The sequence below is a fragment of the Elaeis guineensis genome, chromosome 2, assembly GCF_000442705.2.
Source record: "Elaeis guineensis isolate ETL-2024a chromosome 2, EG11, whole genome shotgun sequence".
Taxonomy (NCBI): Eukaryota; Viridiplantae; Streptophyta; class Magnoliopsida; order Arecales; family Arecaceae; genus Elaeis; species Elaeis guineensis.
This window is the reverse complement of record NC_025994.2, coordinates 104,853,822-104,872,759: the sequence shown is the minus strand read 5'-3', so window position 1 is coordinate 104,872,759 and position 18,938 is coordinate 104,853,822. Positions and strand designations below refer to the sequence as shown.

The following is an 18,938-nucleotide window of genomic DNA, read 5'->3' as shown; positions in this document are numbered from 1 at the left end:
GAGCCCGACTCAATTCAAAATATTCAAATTTAAAATTTAACTTGAGATCAATCAAATTTTAATATTCTGAACTAGAACTTAGCTTGACGTAAAAAAGATAACATTCGAAATTAATTCGACTCAAATGCCAATCAAATCATATTTGAGCTCGTGTTTGAGCTCAAATTTAAATTTAATTTATATATATATATAATTAAAAATATATATATATTTGAACCAATTCCTTAGTCAAATGCCTTACTGTCCAAATTTAATTCAAAAAATTATTAAAATTACTTCAATCTAATAATAATCAAATGGAATCGGGGTTGAACATGAATTATGCTCGCCGTAAGCAGTTCGAACCGTTCATATTTTTAATCTCGATTTCATCATATTTTCACTCTCTTGGTTCATAAATCTTTGCGTGGTGGGATGGAAGTACCAATGCTTGCTATCAATATTGTATTACCTCGAGGAATTAGAATTTCTATAACGAAAGAATTAAAATAATTATTTTTTTGATTTTCTCTGAGTCATCAGAGAGTGTCCTTCTCTATCCTTTAGGTATTTTTTTTATTCTTTGATCAAGTACTTATTTCTATTTTTTTTTGTGGTAAAAGTACTTATTTCTACTTGAATGTAGATCACGAGCATGCCCGTGACGAAATCTATCAACAATCAAACGTAACAGTTGTTTTTTAAGAAACATGACATCACTTGAGAAAAAACTTTGATCTTCCTATTCTTATTAAGAAACATGATTTGCTCTCTGGCATACCATGTGAAAAATTCTTATTAAAATAGAAAAAACTCAAATAAATTGACCGAGTTCTCCGAGCTTTTTGACCCCACCGCCCGCATCCCCTTGACCGCCATCTCACTCCCCCCTCCCTCTCTAAGCATAATTAATTGGCCAGCCGTACGCTACCAGAGAACCAGAACAAAAAGCTCGCAAACCAACAATTTGCTAATCCCCATTTCCACCTTTTCTTGTCACGATTGTTATTCGCATCGTTCGTCTCCCACCGCCGGTCGGCCGAAACCCTAATCATGGCTTCCGCCGACGGCACCTCGCCGTCATCGGACCGCCGTGGCGGCCTCCGGCGGCTTCTCCCCCTTCGGAAGGACTTCATTTCTCCGAAGCCCGCCGCCGAACGGAACCCACTGATCATCCCTTCGTCCCGTTCTCCTCCTCCTCCTCCTGCCTCTCCACCTGCGCCTCCCGGTAGCAAGAAAAAGGGCTTCGCGGCCGCGGCCTTCCGGGGGCTCGGCTGCGCCTCCGCCGCCTCCTCCCAGGCCTTGGTCCCGGCCGCCGCCGCCGTAGTTCGGTCGTCGGCCGACTGGCAGGGGAAGCGGCCCCGGCGGCGGAGGACCAAGCAGAAGAAGGAGCGGCGGGGCCAAGCGGGCGGTGGCGATGTGTGGTGCGCCCCGGGGATTCCCTTCGCGGCCGATGCCTCCGTGGACTGTGTCGTATCGCACCATCAGATGATCGGTCGTGGAAGGGCGAATGGAGAGAGAATTCACAGAGAGGTATCCATCTTTTTGCCTTGGAATTAAATGAACTCTTGTTTCAATTTTCCTTTAAAATTTCAAATATACTTTTTTCTGTCGTGATGTTTGCTGTTTATTATGTAATTCTCATGGGGGTTCGGCGCAGTTGTCCTTCTTTCTAATTTGGAAATTTTTTAGTTTTTATTCGCAACGATATTATTGCTTTTAGTTCATATCATCAACTGGGTATATGGGGTTTTCCATCTTTTTGGCTCATTTTGTTATTAAATCGTATGATTTTTCTTTTGCTGCTTTCTAAATCCATTCTTATAAGATAATTTCATATCTTCGGGACCAAGGAGAAGTACAATTGTGTAATTGTTGTTGACCTTCTCAAATGGTTTTTTTTGGCAGCGGGCTTTCGTTTCTAGAAGGGATAACAACCAAGAGCAGATCTCATCCTTCATGGATTCTCCCTCAAATCTTGAATCACGTTTCTTTGGATCTGAACTCCTACCATCAGGGCATCTTCGTCATTTGCGAGGATATCACCGCTCTCCTGGTGGAATTGAAGAGGTGACATGCTGACAACTTATCCTTCATTTTTATTAGTATAATCTGTTATGTTTATTTGCCCAGCATGCTTGTTCTTGCCTTTGGGTAGGAGGTTCTGAATTACATTTTTATTCTTTTTCTTAAATACTGGTTTTCCTTTGTTCATGTTTCTTATGCGTATGCTTGGTTTGTTACCATTGGTTCCTGAGTGGAACTTGTATTTTTCATATATCATCAAAAAAAAAAAAAAAGGTCCTCAAATTATGGACTTTTTGACTTTTTACATTTATTATGAATGAACTTATTCAAACACATATTTGATAATCCTGGGAGGTCTCTTGTGGATCAGAATATCATTATCGAGATCACCATCTCATAGTTGGGCACCTATTATGGAAATATTCCTTTGTGCTGATTTTCTCTGCTTTCATTTGGCTGTCCTCTTCATTGTTTGCTTGTGGTCTGCTTATAGTTGATGATCTAACATTATACTGTCAGAAAGTATTCAATTCAGCATTTAGTTAAAAAAATTTAAAGAGAGATAATGACTTCATTTATCTTCTGATGGATATCTGTTTGTTTTTTTTATCTTCATGTTATTTTGTAGTTCACATAATTTTGAATAACCAATCCTTATTATGTTAATCTCTCCTGTTATCTTATCCTCCATAAATCTTTTCCTCCATTTCCTAGCAGATTAAGATTCATGTCTCTGTTGACCACATATTTCCTCTTCTATTTCAAGGACTCTCAGGCTGTGACTGAAAATATGCAATATTGGTAATTGAATATTAGAAATAACATTTCTAATGATGTTTTGATTCTGATAAAGAATTCTTAAACCTGATACCATGTCTCGAGATTCAAAGTTTTGACGGAGCTTAAAAGGATGTATGCTTAACTGTTATTGTTTGTAAAGGTTGGTGTTGTTATGCAGAGACACCTGTATTCGGTAGTCAGTAAATATCTATTCTCACATTATTTTAAACACCATCAATGATCAAAACCCAAGAAAAAACTCAAATTATTTGTGATGCGCAATGTACTTTAGATACAGATTGTATTGTGTATTCAGTGATATTCCATATTTCTTCTCACATATTTCTTTGTAATTTCATATGCAATGTTTATGAGCTTAGTATGAGGTGAAAAGAGTGTCTAAGGCATTTTATCACTCCAAGTCATAAATTTTATGCTCTCGAGACAAGAACAAAACAATATTGTGACTGGTGTTGAAAATTCTAGAGCTTGGTTCCATCGAAAGTGTCAAAGGAAGAGCATAATTATGTTGTTTTTACTTAAGATTTTAATGTGATCAAGATTGGGGTCTACATTATTGATATTATCATGTAACACTATATTGTAAGGTCTTGGTAAGCTAAGACCCCTCATGGTTATACAAGTAGTAGATCAGTGACTCATTAAGCAGGTGTGGATTGATTTGCCATCAATTGAGCATACATGATACGTGGAAGGCCACCTACGTAAGATAGAAATAAGTATTCATTGCTTTCTATATTGAGCATTTCAAGGATCCTAGCTTGGTGCATATATTGAAACTTTAATGCCTATAAGTTGATGATGCAGTGGTAGGTTTTAGAATGCAGTCATGCATATTCAATTGAATGAACTCTATCATCTTTAAAGTATATAATTAAAGAATTTGAAAAGTATTTAGTGTACTTGATGCATATCCAACCCATTGATAAGTGTTTGCATGTATTTTTGAAGTTGGATGTGAGAGTCTAATTGGCTATGCATTTATAAAGGAATGGATATTATTGTTAGAGAGTGTAGAATGGGAAAAACAATTTGAAGCCATAGGCTTGCGTTGGGAGTGGGTGATAGTCATGAGTTATTGATATTGGGTGCATAGAGTGGGAAGAAAGAAGTAATGCAAGGAATAAGTTACATTGCTAAAGGGAGTTACTAGGAAAGAAGTTTGTGAAGTTGTACAAGTGCAGCTTGGTTTAGGTGGTGTTTTTTGAGATGAAAATCTGATAAGTATTTAATAGCAAAATAATATGTTAAGGATTTTCAAAGACATCGGCAAGCTGAAAAAGGTGCAAAATGGCGATAATTTCTCAGATATGTTGGGTCTCATGGAAGGTGAGAATGGAATTTATTGATAGTTGAAGTAAAGGAGAGGGCACTTTAAGATAGCCAGTTAAATGCATTAAGATTGAGCATTATCTTGGTGAAATATTGCAGAACTAAAGAAAGATGCAAAGATCAATATTAAATGAGGTTTCTACTAGACAGATATGTATATAAGAGGCTGCAAAGGTTAAGGCACTTGAGTTAGATGAAATATCAATTGAGGTTTTGGAGCATGAAGGGAGATAATGGACTAACTTTTTTTTCCCTGTTTATCAAAATGAGATTTTAAAAGCCACATATCAAATGATTGAAGTATTGCGTGACTCATCAATAAGCATCAAGGTTTTTTTTTTTTTTTTTTTTTTTAATGGTGGATTTTAGGGCTGAGAACAGATCAGATATGAACCGGTGTATCTATATTGTATATGTTTATAGTTGATAAATATGGATGGGAATGTTAATCAGTTGCAAGAATTCATATCCATATTTGTTTTAAATGGATATGGTACACATCAAATATTGACAGTATCAATATAAATGCGAATGTAGTTCAGATAGAGATGGTTAAACTTTATGAACCACCAAGTGAAAGATGTCACTGTATGAAAGGTAATTTAAGTTAGAGTCATGTTGATATTGTCAATTATTTGCTTTTAAAGTTCATGAGAGCTATATAAGCCTATACAGGATTGTAACAGACTGGATATTCAGATATGGAATGGATAATTGTCTACCTACATCCATATCCACTTTCTTGGACATATGTGGGCTGTGGATACAGATTCAGATGGGTATTGAAATTCGTATCCATATCTATATAGATTTGAATATAGAAATATATCTGAATGGATATTATCCAGTTCATTTGCATCTCTAGTGGGATTAAATTCATGAGCCACTCTCAAGTTATGGGAAAGGTGATAGAACAAAGATTGAGGAAAAAATGACAACCATTTTGAAAAACCAATTTGATTTCGTGGAAAATAGGTTTGGTTTGCCAAACACTCATCGCCTCTTTGATGGTTTTCTCAAGATGAAAAAAAGGAGGTATCTTCTTAGGGTATTCTTGAAAAATATAAAGAAAGAGGAAAAAGTCTACGTATGGTAGACATCAACTTGGAGAAAACTTGTAATAGGCACAAAAAAATGTTAGTTTGCTAGGCTGTGTCAAGGAAATGTGAGCATAAATGATACACCGAAATTATTATGGACTCAAAATTGGAGGTATCATTTTAGGGCAATTATAGAAAAATATAAAGAAGGGTGTACAAAAGGTAGTTATCAACTGGGAGAAAATTTATGATAGGGTACTAGAAAAGTAATCTCACCGGATTAATGGAGGAAAGGTATGCATAAAAAGTACACTGAAATTATTACGGTCTTCGAGCTGTCATAAGCAATAGGAGTAGTTTTGGTGCAGCGAGTGTTTTTGTAACATAATAGGCTCAAGGCAAGGAAGTAAAACCCTACTTGTAGATGTATCATGAGACATGTTCTTTGCAGATGATGTAATATATTCATTGATGAGAAAAGAGCAAGATTAAATGTTTAATTGGATTGGCAGTAAAACCTTAGAGGATAAGGGCTTGGAATTAGAAAAACAAACATAAAGCATATGGAATGCAATTACAGTGATAATGAAAATGAGCCCTAATCACGAATGACAAGCAAATAGGTACAACTGAGTGATCAGAGTTGTTATTTGAGGGCCTGTTAACATTAGTAGAGAGAGAGATGAAGACAGGTAACAGAACTATGGCTTTTTTGGTGAAGTGGAGCAGTGCTATTGTGGTATTATGCCATTAAATCGTGCCTTAGCAACTTCAAAAAAGAATAATTCAAACAATAAGGCTGCTAATATTGTGTGGGTCAGAATGTTGTGCAATAAAGAACATTTAAGAAAACAAGTTGAATGTGATGAAATGAGAAATTTGTGATAAATGTAACAAGACTAGGGCAGCTAGATTTAGAAATTAATATATTGGAGGAGCTTTGAGAGTTGCATTGATGGAGATCGAGGGGATGAAGAAGCAGTTGAGATGATATGTGTGGTACAATGAAGATTCGGTGGTGCATCAATGAGGAGGGTAAAACAAAAGGGAAGATTTTAAGTCAACATGGACGGAAGTTGGGAGGGAGGATATGAAAAGGTTTAATGGAAGTGTAACATTAGAGATAGTCCTAGATTGGAAAGCTCGGCGAATGAGTATTCAAAATGATGAACCCAAAAATTTAAGGCAAGGTTAATGGTTATGTTCATGTTTAATATAAATTAATATTTGATAGAGTTTAGAGTTGTTAAATTTAACATTGTAACTCTTTTATTTTACATGCTTTGTTGGTCATATAGCTGGAAACAGTTTTATATTTTAATCAAGCATTGGTTTATTCTATTGGTATCTTGATCCCATGGTCTGATCCAGATTGAAGGGCCCTTATTTGATCCGTGCTGCAGGATTAGATCATGGACCATAGGGACCTTCCCTTCCTGGGTGGTGTGGCGCTTGAGGGTGCACTATCAACATGGACTGTAAGGACCTGGCAACTCTTATCATGGTAAACTGTAGGGATGTCCTTGTGTTTTGGACTGTCAACAGGTTGGATCTGTGCTTGGTTTGAAATGGAAGATCTGGGCCCTTGTACAGATGGCGGGTTTTGGCCTGGCCATAGGTGAACTCAAAATTGTTGAATGGTGACTATTTGGGCATGGGCTGAGCCAAATATCAGCTTGGTTGTCATGGTACAGAAGAAGGAGTGCATGGTGACATCTATGCTTCATCAAGGACTTCTAGTTGAGAGACAATGCAAACTCTGGTTTTTGTTGTTTGTATTAGGAAGTAGGGGGGCAGGTGGATTTATATCGAAAAGAGTAGAACCAGTAAAACTTGACCTTCTTGATCCTCAAGCTACTATGGCTACCAATTGCATAGCACATTTGAGTTATGAAACTGAAGTTGTAGATTTGTTGAGATTATATTGTTGGGTTGTTCCTTTTTGGTGGGATGGGTGTAGAAATTGTACCATACATGATGATAAGATGTGGCCTGGTTTTTTCACAGCGAGATCAACAAGCTCACTGATTTAGGGCTGCAACCACCCCAACCACACTTGCAGTTTGAAGTGTGGCCTGTGTTTTTCCAGGCCTATTTTTGATTAACTCAAGCAGTCTTAAAAGCATATTGGGCCAACTGATTGTGTCACCTTGGTTTCATGTAAGTCATGTCTGTTTAAATGTTAGTCCATCTTGTCATAAAATCCATGACTTAAGGTGAACTGAGGCTTGCCTAGTGGTTAAAACCATCTGCCTAGAAATCAAAGACTCTGGATTTGATTCTTGGGTGTGCATCTCCAGAAGTCTGGATCTGGGAATTAAGGTCCAGGTGGGTCTCGTTCTTGAAAAAGTTCCATGTTTTGGACATTTTGCAAACAGGATGCAGTGTAAGATTATCTATTATAATTATGTTTAGGAGTTCCTTTGGAAGGTTACTGAACAGCTTTTGCAAATTGATGGGTAAGTAGCAGGCGGAGTTTGCAAGTTCGGCTATGGTAAGTATTGTGGTCGTGTTACCTTTGAGTCCCACATATGCTCAGACCAAGATATGACTTTGACATTTATTCCATTCAAGCTAATGAACAAAACATATTGCCCTCATTCAAGTTGTAAGAAGTCTAGCCTTGTAACTCCTACCTCAGCTTTGTGCTGTTGTCAGAGCCAGACCAAAACATTAGTTAGTTATTTAGAAGGACTTCGGTTGCTGTCTCAAAATATAGCAGTACCACCAGCAGTGTCCATCATGGAGATGTATACTACTGCTATTATAATTTTGTATATCTATCCCTATGTAGTTTCCAATATATCAATCTTTTATAACTGCTTTCTCTTGTGTTCTTCATGGATTTCAAGGTTTTGACAAATACTCTATTGTATACGACCAGTAAATTTGTTTGTTAAATTGAAACTGAATTCGTCATGGAAATTTTTAGTCAGTTCAACAAAAATGAATTGAGGCTTATCCCAATGGCCACTTCCCTCCATTTAGCTGCTAGAGGTTCCAGGTTTGAGTCTAAAGTAGTCTATCCCCAAATACTTAGACCCGGTTAGTTATAGTGTGGGTGGGTCTTCCTCCCTTTCTCTCAAAGCAAAAGAAAAAAAAGGTTCGTAACCTTGAACAGTCAGCTTTTAACATTCTTAAATGGAAGAATTTCAGAACTGTTAATGTATTTAATATGAGAAGCGGTAATGCTCAGAACTTAGCTTTGTCTAAGTTTCTCATTTGGATTAACTGCAAGTTTCATTGTAATCCAGGAGGTTTTGCTGTAGCCTAAATTTCAAAAGTGACAAGAAGTAAATTGAGTGGTTTTCTGAGATGGAAAAATTGCTTTCGGGTTAATATTCTCATCATCTAGCAGGGACTTCTGAGGATTGCATGCCCAGTGACATTGAGTGATTACTTACACAGATTGTCTTAATATGCAGATCATGATGTTCCAGACTAGGGTATTGTTGGGAGGAATGGATGTATATGATCAATACCAGGATTGGCGGCTTGATGTTGATAATATGTCATATGAGGTGCTCAATTTTCTTCTACTCCTGGCTTTCTCATTCTTGTTCTGGTTGCATTGGATGATGACATTGGATCTCTGTGTTCTCTTTTTCTCTTCCACAGGAATTGCTTGAATTAAGCGATAGGATTGGATATGTGAGTACTGGGTTGAGAGAGGATGAGATCACTCGCAATCTCAGGAAAGTTAAACATTCAATTTTTGATGCTCCAGCCATACACATCTCATCTGAAATTGAATGGAAATGCAGCATTTGTCAAGTAAGTTATTTCTATTTATGATCTACTCAATTACGAGTTTGTCTTTCACGCCTTTGAGAAGGTCGAGTGCTCCATTTTCTGCCGTACAGGAAGAATATGAAGCCAATGATGAAATGGGAAAACTGGAATGTGGTCATAGCTATCATATATGTTGCATAAAACAATGGCTCTCTCAGAAGAATGCTTGCCCTGTTTGCAAGACAGCTGTACCTAAAGCCTAGTGCAGACTGATGCACGGACAGAACTGAGATCATCATTTGTCCTCCCTCGTGTATAGCTTTTGCGCTTTGGCCCCAAGATAAAAAGAGCATTCATTTGTAGTTCTGTTTGCTGATAGAAAAATGGCAGTTTCATGGCTTTTGGTAGGATTGGCCACAACCTTCTTGTAGTTCTAGTTTAGTTAAAACTGAATCCATGTATTTAATCTTTGTTTGAGCAAGCAACCATTTTATATATTATGCCTTAATGTAGTTTTCCCATTCAACTTGAATCCAACCATGCTTGCAACAAACAAATTGTACGGAGAGATCTGAATTTTGCATCTCATATTGGATTATTACGGCTGTAGGTGTTGGCAGTGGTGTAAGGTATGTGTCTAGAAAAGTGATGCTGTAGAACACAGGCTCGGTACCAAGATATATCTGTTTTGGAACCTTGTTTCTCTGTTTTTACAGTTTTCCGTAGGTTTCCCCTACCATGTTACTTGATTTTATTCAAATGCTTGTTCAGGGAGTCATCCTTTACTGATCCAAGTCATGCCTGCATCGGCCCCCGCCCTCACATTTGTATGGAAACGCTGCTCAGCTTAGGTCTCTATGGTTATAACAGAAGGGTTCTGATTGTTTATTTATTTTTCTACTGTCCTAAAGCTTAAATATTCTAAAGAGTACTTGTTTAAGGTTAAACCTGAAGTATCATTATGCAACCTCTTCCAAATTTAGGGCTAGTTTGATTGTTATTAAATAACCTGGGTCTTCTCGAATCACGACTGTTGCGCCAATCATTGTGGCTGTTGGGATCCTAATCTTAAAATTAAATGTTTGACTAACTGATGCATATTACAATATTTGCATATATTTGTTAATAAAATTATCAATCAGTGCACATCTGTGTTTTAGGTCATGAAGCTGGGGCATGATATTCAATCGTCAATGATACCCTTCCGCCCTACCTAAAGTCAAGGGTTATTGTTTGAGTAGTCATTCAATTTTAGGTTTACCTCATACTAAATCTACGAGCTTCTGTTGTAGTATACGTCTGTGTTTGCAGGCGTACAGGCAGCCTTCGGTACATGGAAACGGACGTCTAACCTTTAAGATCTGGTCTTATTCCATCTCTGCAACAAGTAAGAAATTTGGCTACTTCCACCAGAAAGAAAGGAAAAAAAAAAAAAAAGAACTGTCGATCAAGCAGCACCGGGAATAATGCCTCAGCACCTACGTTCCTACCTAAAATTTCCTTTCTTCATTTTTCAACCAAACAGCGTCATCTAGTTGCTATCTGTTTACATCCGAATGATATTTCCTACTCAAATGACTTGCGTAGTGGACCTACATAGGTCGGAACACAATACATACACCAACATGAATGATCCTGCCAAATCCAGGGGAACTGTTGTAGGCACCAAGCAGATTCTGGAAGCAGGAGCAACCATTAACCATGGCTATTTACGAAAGAAACCACATCTTACTACTTGTGTACCTCAGCAACTCTCTTTTGCTAGTCTGTTTAAAGTTAAATGGTTGAAAGTGAACCTCCCATGAACCAAGCTACAAGAGGAAGACACCAAATAAGCCAACCAAGCCACAAACATCATAAACCATCTGCTGAGTTCGAAGGGCCTTTACTCACGTTAGACATTTAGGCCCTGAAAATCTTGGCCACCACGCCCGCGCAGGAGCCTTCATATCAAGGGCACGGATCGCCACCATCAAACAAAACCTGGGAGAACCCCCGTTGGATATGGAACCAAGACCTAAAAATAGAGGAAATATAAAGAAAAGATTGCACGGCTTTTGAATGCATCACTGAGGTTCTGTTTCCAAGACATTCACCATATACAGCACATCTACAGAACAATGACGCAGTTTAGAAGTCGATCTAAAAGAAAAAAAAAAAAACAGTGCAGGCTGTGAACATGTTTTCCACGACATATGAAACATATGTAATAATATGCAGGCACCAGAGACGATGTTCTTTACCATTGGTGTTACCCATTCAAAGACGTCAGTTTTTATGTAGATTGAAATAATTTTATGAAGGGGAATCACCAACCTTGATACCAATTCTCCATGGACAAGAAACTCCGAGGGTCTGTTTGGACGTCCAGGCCAAAAATCGTATAGAATTCATGGGTTAGATTAAGACAATCAGCTAAGTCAGGTTACATTAGATATATCTTTATAAATGTCCAACCAACCATTCGAGTGGACCCGCCTGAATTTTATAGGGAGGAAAAAAATCGACTGCAGTCTTTTTATCTTCCTACACGATTTAGGCCGGCCCACTCCAATGATTCTTTAGGTATTTACCAAGATAAAACTAATCCAGCATAAAATAACTAATTGCAAAATTTTTTGTGCACGACGAGCGGTATAGAAAATCCGACGTGGAGTGCACCATCTTATCCAATTGATCCATATAGTCACCATTTTCTTACGCATATTTAAAACCTGCAGGTCGATTTTTTTCATTTAAAAATTTTATATGACGAAAATGTCTGTCCTTTGAAAAAATTATGATATTTTATGTCCATATTATGACATCCTGCATCCATAATATGCACAGGATATTATAATTTTTTATTAAAGGATAGAGACATTTTTGTCATTCAAAATTTTCAAATGAAAAAACTAATCTGCAGGCATTAAATGCGCGTTGGAAAATAATTGGACAAAAATATCCTTCTCATATTATGATATTTGAGACCATATTATGACATCCCAAGCTATATTGCGTCATAGGATATCATAATTTAAGATATTTTCGTCATATAAAATTTGTAAACGAAAAAGTCGACCTGCAGATATTAAATACGTGTTGGAAAGTGGTGACTACATGGATCAATCGGACGAAGTGGTGCACTCCATATCGGATTTTCTACACCACTCATGATACATAAAAAATTTCTCATAACTGATTATTTTGGCTCAATCCATTAATCTCATAGGATTTTGGGCTCAAATATCCAAATGGGCCTTGAGTTTAGCCGTAGACTTGTTCAGTTTTTTGGATTAAAGAGAGTTGCAATCAAAGTGAAGAGACTAGCATATATCAACAAAAAAAACTCCTTGTGTACTCAGTTACATGTTATATTAAATGTTGATTATAAGATTAAGTGCTTAAGTTTATTTTATATGATTCCAAGCTTTAATTTTGAGACACCAAAGTAGAGGAGCCTCAAGGTGAAGTGAGAAGATAAAGAAGGATAAACCAGCATCACAGATGTGTATTCAATGATCCAGTTTCCTTAATCACTCCGAAATAGTGCATTCATTGTAATGTATATGTCTAACTCTGAATGCATGATAGGGCACACAATGTGCGACCAAGAGGTTCTTGTGTTGAGCCATTGGGATGGACAACTAGATCTAATGCAAAGATCACAAGTTTATAATGGAGGGAGATGCAGGCTAATAATGGTCAACCGTGTGATTAAATAAGAAGAACTGAGGAAGATACTTTATGATTTCATAAAGAAGAACCCTTCCGACCTGAACTTCCCGCTCGTGTACAAGTTTCCGACATCAGAGATAGGTATATGTGGAACTATCAAGTCCTGAACGCCAAAGATGCTGGTGTTGTTCATCTATTAGCTTCTTTACGTCAATGAACCAAGAAGGAGCTGCTACAACATTTACAAGGTATGTTGCTTTCCATCCAATAAAAATGAGTTTCTAATTAATTAACTCCTGTGCTTTCTCCACGCCTGTCTGTTACTTGGGACACCACTTAAATTTATGTCTTTCTTGTTATTTGCACCATAGGGTGTGTGTCTTTCTCTTATCTCCTGTTCTATATTCTACTTTTGTTTTATTCTGCTATCTCCTCTCTTTTAAACACATACATAGGTATGTACATATGGCCCATTGTTTTTCGTAAATTGACATGAGCACCCAATGACCCATTGTTTTTCATTAATTGACCTGAGCACTCAATTATTTGGAAAAGGAAATTTTACCTAACACAAAATACAAGAGCAATATTTCAGTGTGGAGCATTGCTATCATTATGACCTCGTGAGAAAAGAAAAAATTTCAAGACTTTTTCTACTTGGGCCAAAATCATGCATTAGTGATACACCCATCTCAAGGAATATCTCTTCACAAGGAGGGTATAATTTTTATGGGCAAATCCTTTGTGCTCCATGGGTGGTGTAAAAAATCTGACGTGGCGTATTTCATCTTGTCCAATTGATTCACGTTGTCATCATTTTCCAACACGAATTTAATGTCTGTAGATTGATTTTTTTCATTTAAAAATTTTATATGACGAAAATATCCCTATTCTTTGATAAAATTATGACCTCTTATGTTTATATTATGACATCCTACATCCAGAAAGTCATAATTTTTGTCCACAGAATGTCATAATATGTACGGGATGTCATAATTTCTTTCAAAGAACAAGAGTATTTTTGTCATTCAAAACTTTTTAATAAAAAAATTAATCTGCAGGCATTAAATATGTGTTGGAAAGTGGATGGAGAAAAATATCTCTTTCATATTATAATATTTTGAGCTATATTATGATATTTTGGCCTATAATACGCCATAAGATGTCATAATTTTTTCAAAAGATAAAGTTATTTTTATCATACAAAATTTTTAAATGAAAAAGTCAATCTGCTGGTATTAAATATACGTTAGAAAATGATGACTATATAGATCAATCAGATAAAATGGTGTGTTCTATATCAAATTTTTTACATGGCCTATGGTGTACAAAGAATTTTTCAATTTTTATGTTCTTCTTTCTGCAAGGTTACGGTTACGGCATCTTTTTGGTGAGGACTTCCTGCATCTCTCTTCTATCACAAAAAGTCAACCACGATGGGTCATGGAGATCTCTATCATTAGCAATGGCCTCAAAGGAGCACAGAGACTTCCTCTCTCCATAACATCTGCTTCAAATACTCCTCTGATTGAAATTTCCCAATTTAGCACCCCATCATCAACCCACATCCTCTGAGCCTCATGTCTACCTCCATTGCCCTTTCCCCTTTGAAAACCTTCTTCCACCCCATGCATAATTGCACTTTATATGCCCCTCTTTGAATTCTCTTAGGAGTACTTAGTTCGCAATTGAAATCAAAATCGAAATCGAAATAGATTGAAATCGAAATCAGAATAGCCAAACCATCCAAAGTATTTGATTTGTAATCGGAATCGGAATGAGAATGAATGATTCTCATTGTTGTTGTTTAGTTCATATAAAGATAGAAATCGAAGTCAACTCAAATTTTTATTTTTATTCTTAACTAAAATTTTAAAAATTACTTATTTTAAAAATTAATATTAAATAAAAATTAAACATAATAATAATATCTTTAATTTTTTTTAAAAAAATTATCATTAAAAAAATGTAGATAGCAATTTTTTTATGTATACGTTGCTATTCAGCCTCCCCTAAAAATCACCCGAAGCAATTAGAACGCACAAATCTCATGATCGATAACACACCATGTTGTCCCTTGTATTTCACCAATTCCCGATTGCACGCTATCTACCGTGCATATTCTTCGAGATTTGTGTCGGTTCATTTGGACCTGGTGCACGCAATAATCTCCCTTTAAACCTCCTATGCCGATCGATGTAAAACTAGAACCAAAAGCACCAATCAAACCCCCACCTCATCAGTCTATCGAAACCTTCCAAAAGAACTCTGAGCCAGATGGATCGCCGAAACCCCCTCCTCTTCCTCGCTATCCCTGCCCTCACTCCCTCTCCTCCACCACCTCCCCCATCGCCGATGACCTGGTGGCGGAGCTGGAGACCCTCTGGGCTCAGTCCCCTTCCGACATCATCCACCTCAACGACTGCGCTGTCTCCCGCTTCCTCACCTCTGCCTCCATCCCCCGTTCCTACTCCCTCATCATATTCTTTGATGCCACCCAACTCTGCTCTAAGCCCGACCTCCACCTCACCCACCTCCGCTCTAAGTTCGCCCTCATCTCCTCCTCCTTCACCACCCACCAAGCCTTCTCCCCCACCACCTCCCTTTGCATCTTCCACGACATCGAGTTCCAAGAATCCATCGTGACGCATGTGCTAGTAAGGGTGGAGAACACGATGGCGCAGAAGAAGTTAGTAGGATTTCTTTATATGATTTTTTTTTTTTTTAATCTTATTCCACTAGAATGAGATTTTGACACCGTTGAGATGAGTTCGGATTCGGTTATAGAAAGAATGGATCATTCTCATTTCTCTCTGAAATGAGAATCAGAATAGGACTCCCTCCAACTAAGTAGTTGGAATGAAAATCATCCATTCTGATTCCTATTCCAGACTTTAATTACCTCCACCGAGCACCCCCTTACTGTATGCAGGTTTTCTCATGGAATTATCTCAAAAAATTTCTTTCGATCCTAAAAGTTTGTTTGAAATACCCCCTCCCCCCCCCCCCTCAATAAAAAATAAAAATAAAAATAAAAATCCATAGGATTAAAAGAAAAATACATATTTTGTCACATATAAAGTGAAATTACGAATCTGAAATTTCATCTCGCGGTTAAGCATAAATGAAGACATATTGATCAATTCCTATCCACCATGTTATCATTTAATCAAGAAACCCAGTAATCTGCAAGCAGGCATCTTTTACAAATTTGTGCTACAACCCCCCTCCAATAAAACCACAGTTCAACAATCTAGCCCATCACAAGAACTCGGACCTTCCATCCATCATACAAATTCCAGAACATACCGATAACTTCTTAATGAATTCACAAAACAAGAATTCGCAAAACAAGCGTGGTTTGATCAATTATATAAGTAGTTTATGTCTTGACAGAGCAACCAAAATGGTTGCTGAAACTAACCAGACAAAAGGAATTTTTACCAAAAAGATCTTCTAAAATTACTAAAAATTTTTTGACAAATAGAAACTCACCCCAGAAGACAGATCAAACCCGATCGCATTCGTCCCCACCCCTGACAAAAGCATCAAAGGATGGCTCCTCAACGGCGCCTACGAATCCCCATCAATCTATATCAAGAAAAGAGAAAAAGAGAGGCGGAGGGAGAAAAGGGGATTGGGAATGGAGGTACCTCAGTGGAGGGGGTGTAACGCATGAGGGCGAGCTTCCATTCGGTGCCCGGAACCGGCGCGTGATGGAGCTCGTCGGCGGCGCGCACAGCGGGCTTCTTGTCATCCTTCACGGTGGAGGCATCGGCCAGGGCCAAGACGGGCCGTACGCGGCTTGCTCGCCTCTCCTCCCGCCGCGGCCTCGGGGGGGACCGCTGTGTGATAGCAGGATGTGGCCGCTTCCACCGCCATGGCGGAGCGGACATCGGCGGGTTGGAGGAGGAGCATCATCGCCTCTAATGGCCTTCTCCACCTGCTTCTATTTCTTGTTCACTTTCTCTTTCTTTCATTATCTGCTTTTCTTGGGAAAATATGACCATTATTCCCTGCGTTCTTCTCTTCGCCATTCCTTCCCCTTTTGAGTTGGGGGTGACGACTGGTGATTGACGCGGCTTTGTCACGGATTTCGCCTCTTGGACCAGCAAACTCGTGCGGCGCCCCGATGTCACCTGCACAAAGGAGCCAGCCAAAATGCACCCAGCAAGATGCACAAAAAAATACAAAAAAAAAGTACGGCAACACGCTCAGATATAGCACTGTAAGAACAGTATTTTCATTAATGAAATCAGAGGAATACAAACCTATACAACCGCTACTCAGACTACAATTAGGGGCTCAGGAGGCAGGGGAGGCAACAATGGACACCGCAAGAATCCGCAAGGAAACCGGCCCACTGGATTGTTCTCGCCCACCCTCCCAACACTATACAAGCGGGGCATCCACCCAAATCCCACCCCGGGAGTTCCAAATGATCGAGCGGCATTGCATTTTCATGGCTCGCCTTCGGAAGCCCCGACATGATGAAAACACCCCAAAACCCATCCAAAACAAGGAAAAATGGTGTGGCGGCGGTTGTTCATGCCATCTAGTTACAAGGTATGTACAAGATTGTGTCAGAGGCCATTGCCAAACAAAAATGCAAGGAAAAAGGCCCTGACAGACTCCCCCACTTGATCAGATCGACGTCCTCGTTGATGTGCTCCTTCTGTATGCTTCGACCCGATCCTCCTCGTGCCGTAGCGAATCCTCCGGTTCCCAGCTGGCTTCTGACTCGGGAAGTCCTCTCCACTTCACCAAGTATTGGATTTCTTCTGCACCACTGGGTAAAACTTGAACTCTATCCGCCAGAATGATGTCGACCCGTCTCTCCAAGGAGGTAGAAGTAGGGGTTGGACGGCTTGACATGTTCCTCGTGGGATCCACCTGGTCGGCATGGTACGGCTTGAGGCAACTTCCATGGAATACAGGATGCACCTTGAACCATACGGGAAGTTGCAACTGGTAGGATACATTTCCTACCCTTCTAATGATAGGGAATGGACCTTCATACTTGCGAACCAGTCCTTTATGCACTTTGCGAAAGAACCGAAGTTGAGCTGGTTGGAGCCTGACCAGCACCATGTCGCCTTGCTTGAAGTCCAAAGGTCTCCTTCCCCTATCAGCCCACTTCTTCATCTTCTTAGCAGCCTTCTCAAGGTATGCCCGTGCAATCTCCGTATTGCGATGCCACTCCTTGGCCAAATGATATGCAGATGGGCTATTTCCTGTATACCCCACAACCACTGTATGCGGAGTGGAGGGTTGCTGACCAGTGATGATTTCGAAGGGGCTCTTGCCCGATGCAGAGCTCCGTTGCAAGTTGTAAGAGAATTGGGCTATATCGAGCAACTTCACCCAATCCTTTTGATTGGCACTCACAAAGTGCCGCAAGTATTGCTCAAGAAGAGCATTTATTCTTTCAGTCTGGCCATCAGTCTGAGGCTGAAGGCTAGTGGAAAAGTATAGTTTGGAACCAAGGAGTTTGAAGAGCCCGGTCCAAAATCGTCCCAAGAACCTGGAATCTCTATCACTGATTATGTTCTGAGGGATGCCCCAATACTTCACCACATGCTTCAAGAAAAGTCGAGCCGCCTCCTCTGCAGAGCAATGTAGGGGTGCAGGAATAAAGATGCCATATTTGGATAACCGATCTACCACCACAAGGATCGATCCAAAATCCCCTACCCTTGGCAAGCTCGAGATGAAATCCATCGAGACGCTCTCCCAAGGCCGTTCAGGTATAGGTAGGGGTTCAAGGAGGCCACCAGGTTTGCACCGCTCTACCTTATCCTGCTGGCAAATGAGACACGTCCGAACATATTCTACCACATCCTCCCCCATTTTTGGCCAGTAGTATGCCCGCTCCAAGAGGGCAAGTGTTCGGTGCATTCCTGGGTGGCCTGCCCAAAGAGTGTCATGACATTCTTGCAAGAGCTCTCTTTTAAGGTTGCCCACCTGAGGAACATACACCCGACATCCTTTTGTGAAGATAAGTCCATCCTCGATCCAGAATCGCCGCGTCTTCCCTTCTTCGATGAGCTGCTTCAGCATCACAGCTGCAGGGTCCTTTAGTAGCCCCTCTCGAATCTTTGGTAGAAGGGTTGCTTGAACTTGGCTGATTTGACCTTGCTCATCCACCATCAGAGCCGCAAGCTCAGCCTTACGACTTAAAGCATCAGCCACTTGATTCATGCGCCCTGGCCTATATTCCAAGACCATGTCAAACTCTGCCAGAAAATCTTGCCAACGGGCTTGTTTGGGAGATAGCTTCTTCTGTGTTTGGAAGTAGCTAAGGGCCACATTGTCTGTCCGAACAACAAATCGTGACCCAAGGAGATAATGCCTCCATACTCTCAGACA

General features: G+C 39.4%; 2 protein-coding genes across 5 annotated transcripts; one reads left to right on the top strand and one right to left on the bottom strand.

Moving 5' to 3' along the window:
• Window positions 1-893: 893 nt before the first annotated feature.
• On the top strand, window positions 894-9,449 carry LOC105045787 (uncharacterized). Its single transcript, XM_010924193.4, has 5 exons — window positions 894-1,512; window positions 1,888-2,049; window positions 8,606-8,701; window positions 8,799-8,954; window positions 9,044-9,449. Exons 1-5 carry the CDS (start codon window positions 1,033-1,035, stop codon window positions 9,173-9,175), a joined length of 1,026 nt encoding a protein of 341 aa, XP_010922495.1. The 5' UTR covers window positions 894-1,032; the 3' UTR covers window positions 9,176-9,449.
• Window positions 9,450-10,399: 950 nt separating this feature from the next.
• LOC105045777 (uncharacterized) lies at window positions 10,400-16,701 on the bottom strand. 4 transcript variants are annotated; one of them, XR_012138992.1, is made up of 4 exons: window positions 16,223-16,700; window positions 16,065-16,142; window positions 10,806-10,929; window positions 10,400-10,723 (listed from the first exon to the last, which is right to left on the bottom strand). XR_012138992.1 is itself a non-coding variant. In XM_073252509.1 (3 exons), the coding sequence occupies exons 1-3, from the start codon at window positions 16,463-16,465 to the stop codon at window positions 10,885-10,887; spliced, it is 366 nt and encodes a 121-aa protein (XP_073108610.1). In that variant the 5' UTR covers window positions 16,466-16,701; the 3' UTR covers window positions 10,400-10,884. The 4 variants fall into 4 exon arrangements, 2 of the variants coding, with proteins under 2 accessions (XP_073108610.1, XP_010922481.1); XR_832130.4 differs by having other exon boundaries at window positions 10,806-11,022; window positions 16,223-16,696; XM_073252509.1 differs by having other exon boundaries at window positions 10,400-10,929; window positions 16,223-16,701.
• Between the last annotated feature and the right edge of the window lie 2,237 nt (window positions 16,702-18,938).

Coding starts and splice junctions, on each gene's coding strand:
- LOC105045777 (XM_073252509.1), bottom strand. CDS start 16,465: ATGTCCGCTCCGCCATGGCGGTGGAAGCGGCCACATCCTGCTATCACA. Junction 16,143..16,222: donor GTTACACCCCCTCCACTGAG/GTACCTCCATTC, acceptor GGGGATTCGTAG/GCGCCGTTGAGGAGCCATCC. Junction 10,930..16,064: donor GGTTTGATCTGTCTTCTGGG/GTGAGTTTCTAT, acceptor CTCTATTTTTAG/GTCTTGGTTCCATATCCAAC.
- LOC105045787 (XM_010924193.4), top strand. CDS start 1,033: ATGGCTTCCGCCGACGGCACCTCGCCGTCATCGGACCGCCGTGGCGGC. Junction 1,513..1,887: donor GAGAGAGAATTCACAGAGAG/GTATCCATCTTT, acceptor TTTTTTTGGCAG/CGGGCTTTCGTTTCTAGAAG. Junction 2,050..8,605: donor CTCCTGGTGGAATTGAAGAG/GTGACATGCTGA, acceptor CTTAATATGCAG/ATCATGATGTTCCAGACTAG.